The sequence below is a fragment of the Temnothorax longispinosus genome, chromosome 10 (assembly GCF_030848805.1).
Source record: "Temnothorax longispinosus isolate EJ_2023e chromosome 10, Tlon_JGU_v1, whole genome shotgun sequence".
Lineage (NCBI taxonomy): Eukaryota > Metazoa > Arthropoda > Insecta > Hymenoptera > Formicidae > Temnothorax > Temnothorax longispinosus.
The window spans coordinates 2,417,063-2,437,269 of record NC_092367.1 but is presented as its reverse complement, the minus strand read 5'-3'; the positions used below and the strand labels follow the sequence as shown (position 1 = coordinate 2,437,269).

Sequence of the window (20,207 nt, the reverse complement as noted above, 5' to 3'; positions counted from 1 at the left end):
CGCATAACAAATAGCGTTCGCTCACTGTTTAAACCGATCAGAATCTGTTGCAAAGCAGGTGAATGGAATGGCCTCTCTTTAGGTTTCTCTCTGATTGCGTAAATGCATCCTGTTTCACCCCGCATGACTCGAATTGGTATATCGCTTAATTATTTCATATACCACTGTCGGTAAACTAATTAGGGACTGCACCGACGAGATATATTTCGTCGGTATAGTGCTCTGTGAGTGCTGCGACCATAGCGTGTTACCCGTTGAAAATATTCATAGCATGGCTACGTAGTTCAAGAAATGCAGGCACGGCCGGCGCGTCAGGCGTCTCTCTTATAACATATGATAACCACGTGTATTGTGTTCACCTCTTTCTTGTGTCTCCATTACGTAAACATCTCTTATTCATTCCATTAATTCGGTCAGTTTTATTTATAATCACGCAGACGGCAAAACACGACAAAAAGAGCAATAAAGAGAAAGAGGTAAGGTAAGGTATTTATCAAAGAAACATACATGAGGAAAAGGAGAAGAAGCATGTGATATAGGTTAACCCTCAGAAGGCCGACACCGGATAACTTCTGACCCATAGTAAAGTTTCTCTTGTATGTGTTGCAAGACAATTTTATATGAGAATGTTACTCATTTATTGGTTTTTCTTTTTGTTTAGAGCTCAAGACTTAAGACTCCTTGAGCCGTATAGTCTAAACGGAGTCAAGGCATGGGTCACCAGTCTCACTCAAGTCAGGAGCATAGATATATGTATATGACTAGATACAGCCTTCTCTATCTTCATTTGTGATAAGGAGTCGTTGTATGACCCTCATATTGAGAATTTAGACCCTAGCATCTCTGAACTCTGGGACAAAAGTATTTACACGTGGCGTGAATCACCGGTAAGTTATCGTTTCTGTATCATAAGATAACTTAATATTTTTAATAATTTCTGCAGTTTTAAATAGCTATAAAGCTAAATATATAATACATACAGCACACATATACATATTACACATATACTTTGTAATTTTAAGTAAAGTATTTTATAATAAAGAAAATATTTTATAATGTCATAAAAAATTGTTGAAATTGATATTGTTAATATGTGTATGTGTGCTGTATGTATATTTGGCTTTATAGGTATTTAAAACTGTAGGAATTATTGCAATATAAAACATACTAAGTTGTCTTACGATACAGAGAGACGATAACTTACCAGTGATTTATCGCTACATATAAGTACTAATTGTTCCTGTGTTTAGAAGTGCTAGTGTCTAATTCTCAATATGGTGATGCCCATACGACCTCACTTTCTGTTTTGATACGGTATCCAGTTAATATAGATCAGTGGATCACGAGTGACCCGGTGTCTGCCTTCCGAGGGTTAATTTCTCTGAGCATAGCTATATATTTCTTCTAAATTTGACAGATCAAAATGGACAGCATGGCAGAGGTGCACGAGGTCGACAAGAAGAAACGAAAGAAGAAGCGTTCTCGCATGCAGATGGCGAAGAAATTTCACCGTCAGAGGAACCTTGGTAATGGCCTGGACCAGGACACCTATCAGTACATGATTCGTATTCTCGAGTTAATACGTAACGATTTGTCTTCGTCCGAGGAGAAGACGATGCTTGTGCGAAACGTCTATCAGGAGATAGCTGGTCGCGAGGTCGAATGTGCCTGTAACCAAGTCGGATCTCTCGTCATAGATTCTCTGCTCAAGTACGCCAACTTGGAGGCCATTCAGAAGCTGATCCAGGCATTTGAATCCTCTTTAAGGCGATTCAGCAGCGACAGATTCGCCAGCCACATTTTGCAGAAGATAATAATAGTCTGTGCTGACAGAGGCAACAGAGTCCCTGCGTCAAACGCGAAGAATGCCGATGGCGATAAGACGAGCACAAAATCAGAAAATATTGTCGACGCTGTCATAGAAGTTAAGCCATCCGAAATGCAGACCTATAACGATATTGTTCTGAAGCTGAGCAGATACGTTTTCAATAATAGCGAAGAGTTTGTGTTTGACGCTTATGCTAATCATGTGTTGCGAACAGTCGTAGAATGTCTGGGGGGATTAATCGAGGATCCCAACGAAATTAAGAATAAGAAGTCTGCCATGCCGGATCTCACGAAAAGACGTCCCGTGATACAGGACTATAAGGATTTGCTGATACAAAGTTGCGACCGATTACAGAAATGGCCGCAATTCCGTCAGTTTGGACGGGAACAAATGACTTCCGGTCTAGTACAATGTATCTTGTACTCGTTGAAAGATATTGATTCAGGTTTAGTGAAGACCATCATCAAGAAGATTATAACCGAATGTTTTGAAGTGGAAGAAGACGAGAAGCTGCCAAGTATATTTAATTCGGAATGTTCTATCAGAATACTGGAAGCTTGTCTGATGGTAGCCAGACCAAAACTCTTTAAGAAGATATATAACACCTTTTTCGCTGGAAATTTAGAATACTTATGTTCGACGCAAAGTACCAATTTTAGCGTGCAAAAGTTATTAGATTATTGTGTCACTAAGGAAGTCTTTGAAGAAATGTTTGACAAAGTGACAGAACATTTTCCAAAAATTCTCAAGCAAGGTTTTACCGGGATATTAGTCAGCACTGGAAATGCGTGCTTGAGGTTGCAGGCGAAACAAGGTCCATTTGTCAATGCAATCGTCGAGCTACTAAAGTGTGACGCATCCGCAAAGAATCAAACGCAGCTTGTACGATGTATAATGACTTTAAAGAAACCATCTCAACTGAACGTTGAACCGAATAGTTCACCTCCACCTTTCCATTTGCACGGAAGTCTGATAATACAGGCCATATTAATGTTTAACAAACCTATCAAAGCTGTGAACTCCTTACTAGAGATGAATAACGAAGAGTTACTGCGGTTGTTTGGCGACCCGAAGGGCAGTCGAGTCCTGGATGCTTTCATGGACAGCAAATACATCGGCGAGAAGAGCAGGGAGAAATTATGTAAAAAGCTGCACGGCACTTGGGTAGAATTAGCCAAAGGTACGCACGGATCCAGATGCGTGGATAAAATGTGGGCATGGGCGCGCATGAATCAAAAAATGCTCATCATGGAGGAATTGGCCGCGGCTGGACAATCTTTAGGATCTACGAAATCAGGCAAGATCATTTCCGCGAAGCTAAATGTTCCCTTGTTCGCGAGAGATAAGAAGGAGTGGTCGCAATGGCAAAAGAAAGAGGAAAAGATTAAAGTAATGTTTTCAGATATTATTGAAAAAACTCCTGAGAAAAATGAGAATCTGTAAAATATAATAATCTTGTATTACAGTACGAGAAAATCCACTATATATATGTATATTGTATGTTATATATATATATATATGCGCGTGTGCGTGTTATATAAATGGCAAAATATATTTTTTATTATTGAAATATCAAACACTAATTAGGTCTTTTATACTGAGAAATAATTATAAGTCTATTTGAATCCAATTTATCTAATTAAATTTTTCCATGCAATACAGTAAAAGAGACTGCTGGTATTGTTTCTTACATTCTGACATAGAATAATCATATATTTCGTTAATTTATAAATACACTTTATAGGATCCATCATACATCCCCGCAACGCAATGTGCCTAGGAAAAATTACAATAATTCGTAGTCTAGATTTGAGCAAAGTTCCCTAATGCGTATGACCGATAAAATCCGCTTCGTCTTCCCGTGTTGACTAGACTTAAATATACGTGATAATCATATCCTGAGATGCGTGCGCGCGCAAAGTAAAGGATTTCGAGAGACTCTCAAGTTACATTATACAATCGTTACAATCGTTAAACCTATCAATTGACTAGGATAAAATCGATGCGGTTCGTTCTCTCGTCATGTACGAAACATCGAGATGAGCGTAGGCATGTAATAAAATCAAATCACTCGGTGTGTATTGTAGCTATGTTTGTTGTGTGCATGTATATATCAACTTCATCTTGCGATACATATTATTTTCACGACGATATTCCGTAGTGTAATATCGAGATATAGTAAAAAGTTTACATCGATGTGAGAGAACACATATTACTCGATCGTTTGAAGAGGAGAAAAAGAGAAACTAATTCGTGCAGTGTCATAATTTCATGCATCGTAGATTCAACCGATATCAAGGACAGTAAAAGTTTTGCGTTCCGTTAAATAGCTTCGAATAATCGAAGGAAGAAGTGCATTTTCTAAGTCGCGTCCAAATAAAGTCTCCTAACTGGACGAGAGCGCGTTTTTCAGCTCAACTTCGTGTATATTGAAGAATTTAACTTGTTAACGGCGAAATGAAGAAACGTCTACACTATTAGGAGAGTTATTTTCGTAAACGCTACATTTATCGCTAATATCAATTCAGAACAACGCGAAACGCACATCTGCGATTCATTGATCGGATTCACGGTTATCTATTTTACTCTTTCAATTGCAGAAATCGTTTAAGACACGCATTATTTCTATTGTTTGGTTTAATCCTAGATAATAAATGCATTGGAAATCTGCGATTCTCGGTGGAGGAGAGAAAGGAGAAACGGCTCTGGCACGACGCTGACAAACATTTACGACAATATTTATGCATATCTCGCCGGCGTTATTTATCCGGAAAACGCAAACGCTCGTATGATCAATTACGCTACTTGTGAAATCAGTTATTCGTTTTGTATCATTGATCGATAAAATCTTAAAACGGGTTTATCAAATCCGACGTTTCATTCAAAGCGTGTAATCGAAGAAGTTTTTTAGCTTCTCTCTATCGCATTTTTGACTATTTTTTATCATTAGTTGACAGTACAAAATAAAATCTCTTTTAAAATAATTTAAATTGTTAAGTTTTAAACTATCGAATTGCACTCGAGCAACATAGTTTCCCAAAGATGCTCTAATCCTTCAGCCGTTCTTTTAAACTTTCATGTACTATTTGAGTAGGTAACGTTATTTTAATATAATCGAAAGATTAATAACGTATCAAATCGTTGATCGATTATTTAAATATTCGAGTTTTCTAATTGATTAAATAATCGTGAATTTTATTTGTCATTGCATATTTTCAACTGATCGAAATGTCGGAATTAGAGACCTATACAACGAATAAACTGATCGTGGAACCAGTATTTTTCGATACCAGTTCGATCGTGACAGTGAGACATTCTCGACAAGTGTACAATCAATTTTTTCGTAAATATGTTGGATTAGAGAAATTCTTATCTCTCGTTCTTACTCGTCCACGTATCCAAATATGTTACAAAAGAAATCTCCGATCAGTTTCATGAAAAGAAAAGGGCAGTACGACAAATACAGTACGCAGAAGATGTATGATCGGTAAAAAACACTGTAGACGATGAATGAATTAAAAAAAATGGGCGCAGGAATTCATCTTGTGAACATATGAATACCTATTTATCAAAATTAAGTATTGACTCTCACCTTTTTCCCGTCCTTTTTTCATCTTAATTCTCACGGAGAGAGCGGACGGGACAAAACAAACATCCAACAACTTCGAGTCAATCCCCGATTTCGAGGATCAGGTATTCGACTTCACAGGAACAAGTTCCTCTCGGTTCATTTCAATTCATACATTCATTTACAGAGGAGAGTCTTTGTGGGAGGAAACGGCGCGATCAGCGTGACTCGTAGTCGATCGATCTGGTGGATCGCTGGCTGTTCCTAATACCGCGACGTCACTTCCCCTTCGAGACCCCGGCGGCGGGCGGTACCGGCGCGGCGTCGACCTCGTTGACATTCGTCGAGAGATTCGCGGCAGCGATCCTCGGCGGGCTGCGCGACGTCGATCTTCGCGGCTCGCGCGGCGGCAGATTGTTGCACGTCGTATGGTGACCGGCCTCCCAGTCGCGATGCTGGCAGAAGGAGCCGCAGTACCGGGCGATCCCGCATCCACCGCAGGTCTCCAGGGCGGGCCTGCCGCAATTCCAACAGCTCTGAAAAAGAGATGAGGATTCGTGCGTTCTTAGCTCTCGGTTAATTTCTATTTAAATAATTAAGCGCTAACTCGAAACAACGAAGTCCAAGAAAAGATACAACGTACCAACGTACAAGATATTAAGACGTGATACGAATTGTATAGTGTCATGAGAGAGATGAAATTTGATAGCTGAAAAAAATGGAATAAAAAAATCTGATTATTTAGTATACTATGATAACGATAATTAGGCAATCCTATAAAGCTACGCTTATTTTCTAGAACTTTAATACAAAAATGGATTTTTTTCTACTTGAAAGATATATTGTAAATACCTAAACATGTAGTCTGCATTTTAAGATTTTTGCAAACGGTTACACTTACGGATCCCATCATGCTCGTGAGGTGGATGTCTTTTTCATCTTCAGTGGTCGACGGCGCCGAATTCGGCGTCGTCGTCGGTGTCGTAACGTTTCTGGCGCCGGTCTCGACCGCGCTCGAATTTCCGTGAACTCTCAGAAAAGGGCCCTGGCGGAGGCTACCCGGATTTCTTTGGGACAGAGGAAGATCCAGTAATCGGTGGACCCTCAAACGTTCGTTCGCCCTCGATTCCGCAACCGCAACCGCTACGGCGCGTTGCACCTCCGCCACTGCGGCCCTTTTCACTTCTAACACAGCTTCCTCTGGAAAATTCAGTGAAATCAATTTCCGATTAACATCATTACTGTTTAATACCGCCTTATTTATTACATTTTCATCATTTCAAGTAGATAATGATCTTTCTAATATCGCCTATAAAAACTAATAATTTTATTAAAGAATTTAAGCGGTTTGTTAGCACAACTTCTCGATATAATAAAGTTATAAAGATTTTCACGAAGCGCGAAGATACCTACCGGCTCGTCGTTTGACCTCGGCTACCCTGTCCTCGGTCACCCTGATCGTCTGCGCGACAATCTCGCCGGACAATCGCTTCAGACTACCATCTCGATCGCCGGTGGACGACTCGACTTGCACACCGTTGGTCGACGAGGGATTATTGCCGTTACAGCTGCCGTTATTGCTGGTACCATTCTGCGCTGCAACCACACCTGGCGGAGGCGCCGCGGCCGCCGGGCTGGAACATCCCCGTCGCTGGAGGATCGCCAATGCCCTCTTCGTCTTCTCGACCATGCCGAGGATGCAGTTGAGCATCACGTGGATATTCTTCCACTCGTCGTCGAGGCTGCCACCGTTCTGCGTTTGCAAACTGTGGCCCATTGACTGTTGTGGCTGCTGAGTCAGATGATGCGGCGCGGAGAACGCGTTTATCTGATTAATCTGCACGAGACTAGGCGGCATCGGGCTCGGCCCGTGACCGTGGCCGTGCGCGTGACCTTGAATCGATCCGCCCGAGGAGTGCAACGGATGGTACCAGCAATAGGACGGATCCGTCGGCTGCTGCTGTTGCTGCTGTTGCTGCTGCTGCTGCTGCTGTTGATGGTGATGGCTCCAAGGATTAACAGACCTCTTGCCGTATACCGGCATATCGTCCAGAAGAACACCGTTCTCGTAGTATCTAGAAGCGCATTAAGATTCGCTAACATTAGCAAGAAGAAAATTAAAGCATATAAGAACGACAAGGTGTGTTAACCCTGACAGAATTAACGCTTCAATTATTAGCCTACGCTAATCGACAGTATTAGAAAGATTTAAAGGACGACGTACTTTACGACATTTTTTAATCATCGGAACACGAATATTCTTCAACTTATTGCTCAGCCCGTTGCATTGTCCGTTATACAGAACGCTTTTACTTTTGCACGGCGAATTGTTTGGGCGTACTGCAGTTCGTACGGGGGTTTGCCTGCGAATTAAAGACGACTGTCTACGTGTACACCCACGCTCATCGACACGTGTGCGATCCGGTGTGTATTAGCAGGATGCCAATAGGCACTCGAGGCAAGTTCGTCGGTACTCGTGGGCGAAGAGGTGCGCGCGGGGACGCGGTGGGGTGTTTGGGAAAGGTGGTGCCCCGATGATATATGGAAACGTCACTGGCAGACATATCGAGAGGAGGCCAGGGTGGTATTGCCAGGACGCGTTTTGTCGCCTTCGTATTCGCTTCGTGGCGCCCCTTTCTCTCCTACTTCGTCTACGTACTGCATATCATCCTGACCAGAAATCCCGGCTGTCCGGCCGTTGATTTCATCAACGCCTCGTTCCGCAGCGGAGGCTGGCAACGAGTGCGCATTAAGAAATCTCGATCAAAATTACTCTTCTTCTTCTATTATCGTACTCAACGACTTACAATTCAATAAATATTAATATCTTGATATGTTAAACAGAAAATGCAATCTAAATGTTAAAGAATTAGACTTTAAAATACTTGAAAATCTGGTATACTCTATATCTGTACCTTAGAGGTAAAGAATCGTATCTCTTTTACTATAAATTCAAACAAAAATGGGATTAAATAGGGAAATATTTTTTTAGATATAAAATAAAAGTAGCAATTTAATTTATTGAGTTTTTAATAAAATAATTTAACTGACACGTTTAATAATACAACTGTCAATAACGCTGTACCTGACCTGAAAAACTGGAGATACGATTCTTTACTTTCAAGGTACAGATATATAAATTGCGAACTTTTATTCGGAATTGCTGAGATTTCGTCTTAGCATTTTGGGACACTTTCGCGTGAACTATAATCAATATTAGCGCATTGTTGAACACAGTGGAATCAGGGTCGCATTAACGGGTGTTCGATTGCGATAAATATCGGCCGAGGTATTCAGGCCGGCGGCCAAGATTTTTCCGAAATTAGGTACAGCATTTGCGGTTTGGCAAACGTATTACACGCGCGGCCGCAGCTGCATGGCGTTTATTATCGCGTGAATTACCGTTATGGACAAGCAAAGATTCCACGCGATCTTGCTGCATGAGGAGCACAATTTCCGTGATAATTTGCGCACCTCCTAACTCGTAAATATTTTCCTTCGTTGATCGTGTGGAGGTAAATTATCGTGTTTGCCTCTTTAATGTACATAGATATTATAATTATAATTATTTTTATATTCTAATAAATAAGTAACCAGTTACGAGAATTATAGGGTAGATTTTTCAAACACAGATTCGTAAGACGGAGAACTAGGAGGATAAAATAATTAATTATAATTCCAATTCGAGGCCAATACGAACCTGGGATACGGATATATGTGCAATAAACTATTTTTTTTCTTTCAAACAGTTCTCTTTCCAAAAACCGCTAGTTTATCGCATGTACATTCGTACTGTCGACTCGTATATTGGCGCCTCAAAATTAATTAAAATTAATTAACGAGCCAACCAAATTGAATCCGTTCATTCCCTCCGTCTGAAATAATTAATTGGCACAGCCAAATAGCGATCTGTCTAACGGTTGAGAACCATCGGTGTGCATCTGCGAGTACAAGGCGATGCGTGTTCACACTCACGGGGTGTCGGAGGCACGGCGTTTCGGTGCATGAGCAGCGCCAGGATAATGGTGCAACGCGCCCGCGGCGTTACTGCCCACCGCGTGCTGAATAGCGCCGACGCCGGGATTAGAATTCGAGCGCATGGCGTAATGAGCGGAGCACTGATTACCGCCGCCGATCCCGTTCGCACCCCCGTGCTCGCCGAAGACCTCGACGGACTCGCCGGACGGTACCAGCCCTACGGCCTCGAGAACGGCGGACTCGTTGGATCGTAGGAACTGCACGCAGCTCTGCGAACACACAAAAGGATCGTGCTCTCGTTAACCCTTTCGCTATTTTCTGTCACATACATGGATATATACCTATTTTCCTTTTCTTGTAATACGCAAACGTGTATTTTTCTTTATCAATAAGATCACTCGGAGTGATCTCATTGGGTTCTCATTAATTCTTCTTCAGATGGAACCGAGTAAGATTAAGATTTTACTGTAATAATCATGATAAATAAGACACTCCGGTTTATCTCCCATCTTATAAAATGTCAGTATAAATGTTTTGAAGTCATAAAAGTGATGTGTAATACTGTTTGCATAAATTTTAGAAACCGTAGACCCATTTATTTATAAACGAAAAGTTTCCAAATACATTAGGAAGAAGAAAGTGTGTTGAGTTTTTCTCCTGAATCAGGTCGCGCATGGACTGGAGACCGATTGGTCCCGCCCGATCACATCGGTTTCGACTTTTAATATTCGTTTCACTGCTTTCTTTATCGCCGTTCCCGCCACTCGCGACCACCCAGTCGAAGTTCTTCTCGTCGAGCCCCTTATTCCGTCGTGCCCTCTCTTGCCCCAATACCGAAGTCGGCATGGCAGGGTGGGATTTATCGCTTCTAATTCAATATCGGTACCTTTCCCAACCTCCTCCTCCCTCGCCCCTCACCCCCACCCCTTTTTCCCGCCCTTACTTGCGAGCTCTTTCGTTTTCACGACTCGCAATTAACGATCATCGATCGGCGGACCAGGTAGATGACCACTCGCGCTGTACATGTGCGAAAATATTCGCAACCGTTTCCCCGGGGACCTAGCTTCTGCTTGAAAAGTGACGAATCTTAAGAGATATTTTATTATGTTTTATCAATGTTGACTTTCTTTCCCTATTTATTTATAGTATTCGAATGTGGTATTGTTCTCAAGTTTTAATCGTATTTCTTTATCGTTCTTTATTCAATCTCAGTTTTAAATGTATAATTAACTTACTTGGCTGATGAAAACTCGGTGTAGTTAAAATGTTTCATTTTTTATATTTAAATTAATACACGAATTTAATTTCTGACAACTATTTTCTTGGTCGTTTATTAGCCCTTAATCATTTTACAGTATTTGATACATGCGAACATGTAATTCTTCATTTACTTTATTAAGAGATATTTTCAAACAGATAAAATAATTAAATAGAACAAGTTCTTTTTTGAATACACAACCAACATATTAAATGCCCCAACATAGTATAACATGAAATGCTGGCAATCTTCTTATCCCCCTATTTCAATTTAAAATGCTTATAATTTTATATTCCTTACCAACCATGCCAATAAAAATGCCAACAAAAAATCTATCATTTTGACTACTCATGAAAAGATTTCTGATTATTTTTAAAATATCAACCATTTATCGCAAATATGTACCTATTATAAAATGCAAATCTAACAGATACGAGCTCCTAATTGTTTCAATAATTTTTAAAAAACAAAATGTGCAAGAAGTCTCGACGATTTACATGTATATGACGCCGAGTAATACGCGTCGGGGAAGATGTCGCGAAGGGAAAACCGGAAAACCAACGCCGTGCGCCTGCGACTTTCGATCCTCACGTGCGCCTTCGTTGCGCCAGCAGAAATGTAAATGCTCGCTATTAATTTGCAATTCGTTACCCCACCGAGAGCGCTCTGTCGCCCGACGCGACGCGACGCGTCTCACTCTTTCCGTTTCGCGCTCGCCTTCGAGACGGGCAACAGCTGCGGGCAGTAGCGTAAGCGAGAGAAGACTCCCATTAATCCTCCCTGCAGGCTCGAATTTCGCGGCGTCGGAAATTAAAGGATGTGTATCAATTGATCGCTACAATGAGCTTCTTTGCACTAAAGGCTCGTGTTACAGCGCGAGCATGAAATTATTCGATCCCAATGAAGTTCTACGAAAAAAAAATCGATTCAAAGTTTTGTACGCTTTATCTCATCTCGAAAATTGTCATTTATAGATATTTGCGAAAACTTCTATTTAACTATTATCACACAATCTTATTATTCCAACGTTTTAAAATTGCGCGATCGCATAATATTTCCATAATTACGTTATTTTATTTGTAGATTTTTTTTGTATCTTAAAAAATATTCCAAGCTTTCCTACCGTGTCTGTTCATGAGTGTACAGCGCAAGTAAGTTGAAGAAATACTTTTTCGCGAATACTCTTAATTTAAATGCGCCACAGATTTGTACAACCACGGTGGAAACGCATATAAAAGCGTTAATGCATTTTCTCTAACGTTAATTCCCCGTAAATTTGCGTAAACGTTTCCGCCCGATATAAAATACGATGTAGGAGCTACTTATCTTTCTTTTTTTTTTTAGCAGATAAATAATTGCAAGCAACCGGATTCAAACCAGCCGATGCGTACATGGATGGCCAAAGTATATCGGATTAAAATCGTACATCCACGGATTCAGCGCGAGAAATTGTATGCAAGGGATAATTTTAAGGACGAGATTATATACATTACAGACGAACGTTCCAAGCTCCCTTATAATTCTCTGAAATGCAGCGTTATTTAATCGGTTCTTCCCACAAGCGATTCTTTCCACCAAAGCCTAAATTATTTCGTATAAAAAAAGTGAATTTTATAAGAATTTATCGCCGCGCAACTCTTCTCTCGAATCTTTTAATTCGCCGCGCAGAAAAATGTTAAAATTGATGAGACAAGGATCGACGAGGCCAAGCACGTATGTATTTTTTCTCTTTTCACATTATCGGGAATAATAACATGTAATGTAACACGTATCACGCGTGATTATCAAATTCCGTGTATCTCACGTGTATCGCAACGGGTTCATCACGCTGAATGAGGAGATTCGAGAAGAAGGGCAAAAATCGGTATAGCGCTTTTTTCCGCATGCCCGCCCGCCCGTCTCACTCTCTCTCTCTCTCTCCCCCTCTCTCTCTCTCTCTCTCTCTCTCTCTCTCTCTCCCTCCCTCCCTCCCCGTCTCGTTACATACCCGAGTCGTTCATCCATCAACAGACTGGCATGCTCCCACCGACGATCGGAAAGTAGCCTGGGAAATTAAAACAACCTGCCAGCCGGTCAGCCTTGCCTCTGTTGATTTTACCGTGTCCTCCCGCGCTACCGCGTCGCGTTCGTTATACGGAGTGTCCCCCGGACCTGACACGCAATTTCTCACGCAGATTCCGGGATGTATTTAAAATCGATTTTTCTCGCCGCCTGCCGCCGCCGCCTGTAATTCTTGCATTATACAATCGTTGAACGATATTTGACGATACAGTTCCCGATTGATGAAATGAAAATATCGCTGCTAGCTATAATTTCAAAGTTATGTAACGTTTCGTATAATTCTTGAATCGTCGTTGTAATATAATTGTTTCACAATTGAAAGCTAAAAGTTGGCGCGCCGCACAAAGAAATAAAGCGGCGGATGCACTGCCGTGTGGTCGCTGGTTTGGAAAATGAATTTTATAATCTGGGAAACTGACATCTGACGTACCAGCCGCTTTAGAGCTCGGTTTAAAATTTAACTAATGAATAATTAATCATTACTTTATTACGAGATACGAACGAAGTTTGAATCGCAAGCGCTACGTTATCCCGGTTCTACATTGGTCGTATCGTAGCATATATAAATCGTATATAAGAAATTGACCAATCACAGTTGATTATTCTCCTCAAATTCGACTGTAATTGATCAATTTCTTATGAATTATGTTATTACGATACGACCAATGTAGAACCGGTCTTACGTGACATTTCGAAATGACATGATTATTTCAATCTACAGTGATTTTTATGAAAGAAATTAAGAAAAAGAAGCAGAGAAAAAAACAAATCTGCAAAGAATAATACAAATAATACACCAAAATGGTGCAAATTAGAAATTTGCACTTGGCTTCCTCATAGAGGAAGTGACGTCTTAAGATGCTAATACAGCCCTCTGATTGGCTGATGACGCCTTAAGACTATACTTAAGACGATCTTGAATATAAGACCCAACTATGAATACCGGCATTAAAGAACTATATAAAATAGAAATAGAGAAGACTGAAGAATGTAACAAAATTAAAAATAGACCGATATCTTAAAATTTACAGAAGTTAAAGCTATTACAGACATTTTTCTAAAAATTAGGGACCTTTGATCGCGTATAAAGCTGAGTCTAATCAACCAAATCTTAAAGAATTATATATGAAATAGGGGTAGAAAAGACTGAAAAATATAATAAAATTAGAAATAGATCGATATCTCCAAATTTGCGGAAATTAAAACATAAACAAACATTTCTGCAAAAATTCAAAATTTTATTAAAAAAGAACCCCTTGATTATTAGCAATTTTTATTAATTCTATATATTCTTCAGTTTTTTCTGCCCCTATTTCATATATAATTCGTTAAGATTTGGTTGATTAGTTCTGGAGTTATAGAAATTTCGGTAAATTTGGCACATACATACATACACACATACACACATACACACATACATACACACATACAGACATTTTTTAAAATAGCGATTTTTCGACGTTTTAGAACATTCTGAACACATTGGCAAGAGCAACTCAAAAAAAATTTTTTTTACGAAAACAAAGCTTCCTCTATGAGGAAGCAATTTAACATAAATGAACGTATCGCCGAAATTTACAAAGTTTTAATCGAAGATCTAAATTCCTTTATTGAAATTAATCAACTTATTCTGAGGAGAAAGAACACCGTAAAATTTATATTTAAACAACATTCGCCATTAATATTCACGATAATTTATTCCGCAGGCTTTGAAGAAAAGGAAGGAGAGCTATTTTTCTTCTCCTTCAAGAATATAGAGGAAGCAAGGAAATAAAAGTACATCCCTTTGCATGAGTCCGCGGTGACTCGTCTATTATCTTGAACGGCATACTTTGTGGTTCCACTTACTGGCCACAATGTAGCGGAGGGGAACGAACGCGTGAAGGGATTCGGGGGCGCGGTTGCACTTGCCCGAGCGCAGTAGTGCATACAAATTTATGGGCGGGCGCGCGACCCGAGCACGATAAAGAAAGAGGGTGAGAGTGAGAGAGAGACATCAGGCACGTGCGACGGTGTGGCATCTTCGAGAGGGCACGGGCCGGTCCCAGCATGACAAACGCTGCGGACGGTGATCTTCCCTTGCTCAAGATCGCGACCGCGCTCTCTTGGAAGGCGAGCCGGCCACGTGCGACATTGATCCGCCATTTAGAGCGGCGGCGTAATGTCGCGCGGGATCTGTTCGTCTCTCCCTTATTTTTCGTTGTGATATTCCCCTCGGAGAGCGTGATAAAAAATCACATACTGCTCTTAATATTAAATATTAAATATTGAAGAATAAAATTTGAAATCCCTGGTGGAAAAATGACTCAGAATTTTTCATATTATTAATCAGAATTTCTGTAACAATTTTCAGACTCTCAGAATGCTCAGAATTATTTAGTTTTTTCTTTATGACTTGAACCGTTTTCCAGAAAAACTTAAGACAAAATATTATAATAAAATATTTCAGATTTTTCTCCCTCCAACACATTTTTGTAGAAAACTGAATAAATATGGGAAAATCTGTGCAATTTATCAGAAATTATCGTACAAATAATACTAAAATGTTCCCATTCAATTATTTCTGAAAGTATTTGAGAAATTTCATATATTTTTTCAGGATTTTTTATAAGTCCTTACAAAATTTCTGAGAAAATATGAGAAATTTTTCCACTAGGGATGTGTGTCAAAATTTATTATTTTAACACAGTGTTATTATTTTATCTGCAATTATCTGTATTTGAAAAGTTAGAGTGCAGATGTTAACTGAAATTTCTCGACGTTGATTAGAAAAGAATTAGGACATCCGTGTTTAATTTCGATATATCCGACATATACACAAGTGACTTATTCTGATTGCGACAGATCCCGGCCGCGAGGAAGCGATTTTTGCGCGGCGCGGAGAACGCGCGTCTTCATGCATCGTTACGCGCCGCGCCGCGCCGCGCCGCGTTGCACACGAGTGCAGTGATTTATGACCGCCGTGGTGGCTCCAATAAAGCATCGGGACTGCTTATGAATCAGCCGTCACCGTTATTCTCATTGCAGTCTTGTGACTTCGCCGAATCTAGAGAAACTCATATGAATACTTTTTTTCCTCTTACTCGCGAGCATTAATCAAAATTTAAAAATGCAGGCTGTTGAAGAGCTGCCTCGAGAAAGCGCATTGTAATGCGGTAGATTGATAAAATAATAATAATAATAATTGTTGAATTATACCTGAAAAAACGATATTGCGTGATGCAAGCGTAGTTTTTCTCGTGACTGGATTTTTATTCATTATTACGTGCAAAAATAAATTTTCGTTCAGTTAGAAACGCAGTAAACGTAAAAACGTAGGTAAATCGATTTTACCTGATTATTCGCCCTGGCCGCGTTACTCAGGTCCCTCTGCAGGGAGGGCAGGGTGTGCTTGAGGTACGGCAAGACGAAGCTTCTGAGCGGGAAGTTGGTCGCCTCCTGCAACGCCGAGTGAAACTCCTCCGCGGTCATGCTGCCGCTCTGCAATTAACGACACGGCAGGCGCCGCGTGTAATTCAATCCTCACGGCAAAAAGATCGGATCCCGTAGCGAAACGCGCGTTTCCGGAACGAGCTGCTGCGCGCGCGCGCGCGCGCTCGCCCGGCTTCGGTTGGATTTGGTTTTGCGTTTGTCACGTGCCGCGATCGTTTTACAGTTAAGCACGGTCACCAGATGTCACGTTTCCGGGGACGTATGCACGCTCGGTACACACGACGACATTATGCATTATGTACGTACTTTGAATATTTACGAGCTGTTTAACGACACGGTACGGCCGTCATCGATTAACTATGCTTTTTTTCATCCCGTGTGCCGCGTGCACGCATTGCACATGCACATCGCGGAATCGTTATCTGACGCTTGTTAGTCAGCAATCGGACCACGAATTTTCATGACGAGTTATCATTGCCAAAATGTAACTGATGAAATATGCTGCGTAAACAAAAAAGTTATCATTATATTTTTCACAACGATGGCGTTACCAGCTTCAAGTTTGCCACGATAAAATTTTCATCGATAACAAAATTAATAATTGTATGCTTGTCTTATCTGGATTGAAAAGAAATTCTTAATCCATTTTAATAATGTAAAGCAATGTCTGCTACGGAGAAAGATGCTTACAAATTAACTATACGTGTGCATCTAACGCGAAAGTACGCTGATGCATATTGCAAATGTGATTTCAGCACGTGACAGAAAGTACGCGTCAGCTGGTACGCGTATATCACTTATTGTTGGTACTGTGAAAGAATTCGTAAATCCGGAAAGGTCTTGCATGCGCAAGAGGATACTCGAAGATGCGAACTACGTGGTGAACAACGCTAACAAAGATTGCTATATGAGCTAACGGTTCATGTGTAAATTGTAACGAGTGCCAATAAAATTTACTAAAATGTCGATAGAAAATAAATAAACAAATAAAAAATCAGCATTAATCCCGATTATGTGCATTATTATTGACTCAATATTCTTAACGCTTATAAAGAACATTAACATTTCTGCGTTCAAAGAAGTATTACATTAAATTAATAGTAATTATATTAAATAAATAATAAAATTAAATGAAATTTTACAATTAAAACCGCTGCAAATGAGGATGCCGTTTACTTACCAAAAGCGCGAGTACCAATGTGCGCACTGTGTCACCCGTGTCTACCGAGATATCGGTGGCGAATTGCACGAGAGTGCCCAGCAACCTCTTGAGCTTGCCGTGTCCCGCGAAGATACCGCTGACACATCTGGATGCACCGGCGGCGGTGCCGTTCGCCAGCGCGGTGCCGTCGCCCTGCTCGTCCGTCGCCCTGGGCCCAGCATTCGCTCCAGCACCTGGAGCGCCCTCCTCGAGCTCGGGCTTGAGCGGCTGCGAGGGCAAAGGGCTGTCGTTGTCAGAAGATCTCGAGCAACCGGACGCGCCTTTGTACTCCGATCGAGGGCCGTTCGTTTGCTTCTGCTGGCCGATCCTTTGATGCTGCTGAGAGGAAGGCGAGTGCGCCTCAGGCTGAACCGCTTCTTCCCGCGAAGGCTTCTCCCGCGTTGCGGAGGATGCTGCAATGAGAATCAGTTGTGACCTTTGAGTAATTTATTTTTTAGGAATATTCGCATTGACACTCAAAATCTAATTAACTCTCACAATGAGTCTAAAGATAGATTTTATATATTCTGAGCTCAAATCGATTTACAATAATTTTTTGTATTTATATTCATCTGTAAAGTCTTAACTGAAAGCTTTATATGGCTAATAAAACCTTAATTAGCTATATAAAATATCTATCTATTAACTTATTACAATTATAAATGTATTAAAAGATTTTATATGTGTAACAAATTATATAAACCTTTAGTAGACCAAGAACACACTATCGTATGAATTTTTAATCGAAACGTTTCTGAAGCTTATTTGAAATATTAGCAGATAAAAAGTTTCCAACGTCTCATCGATGCAAAAATTGCCATGCTTCGGCTGATACCGAATACGAAGGCTATATTTCACCGCGCAACTTGATCCACGCGATTCCACCGACGCGGACGGGTCATTCGATAAAGCCGCGGAGCGCAAGCGTTATTTACATTTGAAACACGGAAAGAGATCCCAAGCTCGGGAAAGCACGGCGCCGCCACAAACGTCCTTTGTGTCGGCGTATCCGTGGTACGTCAAGCACCGAGGGCACGTGGAACGGGCAGCCGAGCCGGATCCGGTAGCGCAAACACCCTCTTCCGCACAAACGCACATGCATACGTTCCGCGTGCATATTATACTTGCGCACGTAGTATGCAACGCCGTACCGTTGTTGTGTATACACGCGTATATGCACGCCCAGGAACGCGGACACGCCCGCGCGCGCGCGCGCGTGGATGCAACGGATAACATGCAATTACGGGCCGTGTCATCTACCTTGTCTTGTCCCCGTTCTGTGCGCGCGCGGCGCGTTATCTCTCGTGGAACGCCTGCGGCATGCGTGGCGAAAACGACGGGAGCATGCCGAGTATGCCGATAACGAAACGTTACATCAGGCGCTAGTCTCCGTAACGCGGCTCATAACAACGTCGATCGACAGCAAACTCTGCGCGAGGGCGGCCCTTTCGCCGCACATCGGCGAGTTACTTCATCGCGATTGATCAGTCGACCGACTGTCGCGGAATCGTAGGCAATACACGTGAACGAAGATTATTTATGCTGGAGTTTCGTTCGCGTATGTACAAAGACGAAATTCCAAATCCTAATTTAAACGAGATTTTTAATTAATCCCAATTCATTGTTTATTTATTAATTACGTTTAACACGTGTTAGGAACAGATAACAAGAAAATATTTTTATGTTTAGCAGACAAAATGCGTTTTATGAAAATATCATGAAAAATGGAATAATGAAAAGAGTTACAAAAATTAAAAATGCCAGGAACAATGTCAGAGAGACCGCAAAGTTATTTAAAAAATGGAAAATGGTTTGAAATGTAATTTATAAATTCTTCCGCGCCGTTCTTGGGAACAATTGTCATTCATATTCATGTTCTTCTTATCTCCTGTCTCGTTCGCAATGATATGATGGCGTTATCAAAATGAGATTGAATGAAATATAATCCATATTATAGGTATCCATATGCAATAAAGCATTATTACCATAATAAATTCGCACATTAAAGAACTTTTTCTACGCAATATTTATACACCGTTTCATGACTCGCTCGTAATTAAAGAGCCGCAGGTATCCCATAAAACAATCTACAATGTACGGCTATAACCTAACACGACAACACATGTTTACTAATCGATAGTAATAAATCTAACACAGTCTATCGGATTTATAGATTATAAATTGCTTTTTGCATCCAATTATTGGCTTACCTGAAAACTCGCAACACGCTTCTCGCAACTACCGTTGAAATAACTTTCAGATTTTAAGCAACATCGGACGAGACGCCGAATAATTAATGCGAAGCCCGAACTTTGCGTTCATAACGCACGTGGGGACTGTCAGATAAGACGGTCAATCTATCGACAGGAGGGACGGTCCCATTAAGCTAATGGAGCCGATTGTCACGAAGTATTTTTGCGTGGGTACGCGCAAATACATGGCCGAGACCCCGAGAGAGCGCGTGAGAAAGAGAAAGAGAGGAGGTAGGAGAGAAGATGGTGCACGCAAGTAAGGAGGAGGACGAGGGAGGAGGTCGACGCTACCGTGTCACTACCACCTGACGCCGGTAGCCAGTAGGTAATTACCTGTACCTGAACTCTCGACAAACTAAACTACCTTACGGCTTATGCGATATGACGGTGGAGCCTGAGTACACACAAGGCGCCTTCCGCCGCTTGCGTAAAAGCGAGATAGTTACACGGGGCGGCGCCGCGGCGTCGCGCGTCGCCGTGATATCCCACGGAAAAATTCCCCCTCGATGGTCTCGGTAACTGCCGTGTCGCCGCGGGTTGCCCATGCCGGCGGGAAGATTGCGAGCAGCGATTGCGAAAATAGCGTTTGCATACTTCCGCGATCTAGATTCCGGGACCAACCGAGGAAG

The 20,207-nt window shown here is 41.3% G+C and overlaps 2 protein-coding genes across 5 annotated transcripts in view; one reads left to right on the top strand and one right to left on the bottom strand.

The window, feature by feature from the left end:
• The first annotated feature begins 339 nt into the window (after window positions 1-339).
• LOC139819867 (nucleolar protein 9) lies at window positions 340-3,411 on the top strand. 3 transcript variants are annotated; one of them, XM_071789622.1, is made up of 2 exons: window positions 340-476; window positions 1,418-3,411. In XM_071789622.1, the coding sequence occupies exon 2, from the start codon at window positions 1,424-1,426 to the stop codon at window positions 3,269-3,271; it is 1,848 nt and encodes a 615-aa protein (XP_071645723.1). In that variant the 5' UTR covers window positions 340-476; window positions 1,418-1,423; the 3' UTR covers window positions 3,272-3,411. The 3 variants fall into 3 exon arrangements, with proteins under 3 accessions (XP_071645723.1, XP_071645724.1, XP_071645725.1); XM_071789623.1 differs by having other exon boundaries at window positions 340-481; XM_071789624.1 differs by having other exon boundaries at window positions 340-486.
• A 1,791-nt stretch (window positions 3,412-5,202) lies between these two features.
• Window positions 5,203-20,207, bottom strand: part of Nvy (CBFA2/RUNX1 partner transcriptional co-repressor nervy) — a 47,541-nt gene continuing 32,536 nt past the window's right edge. For both annotated transcript variants that reach the window (XM_071789620.1, XM_071789621.1), the window contains exons 3-8: window positions 17,306-17,739; window positions 16,027-16,173; window positions 9,372-9,643; window positions 6,810-7,471; window positions 6,298-6,596; window positions 5,203-5,932 (exon numbers count right to left, since the gene is read on the bottom strand). In XM_071789620.1, the coding sequence (XP_071645721.1) occupies window positions 5,675-5,932; window positions 6,298-6,596; window positions 6,810-7,471; window positions 9,372-9,643; window positions 16,027-16,173; window positions 17,306-17,739 (2,072 nt within the window). In that variant the 3' untranslated portion in view covers window positions 5,203-5,674. The remainder of the gene's footprint in view (window positions 5,933-6,297; window positions 6,597-6,809; window positions 7,472-9,371; window positions 9,644-16,026; window positions 16,174-17,305; window positions 17,740-20,207) is intronic.

What these genes read in the sequence shown, in the direction of transcription:
- LOC139819867 (XM_071789622.1), top strand. Translation starts at nt 1,424, where the DNA reads ATGGACAGCATGGCAGAGGTGCACGAGGTCGACAAGAAGAAACGAAAG.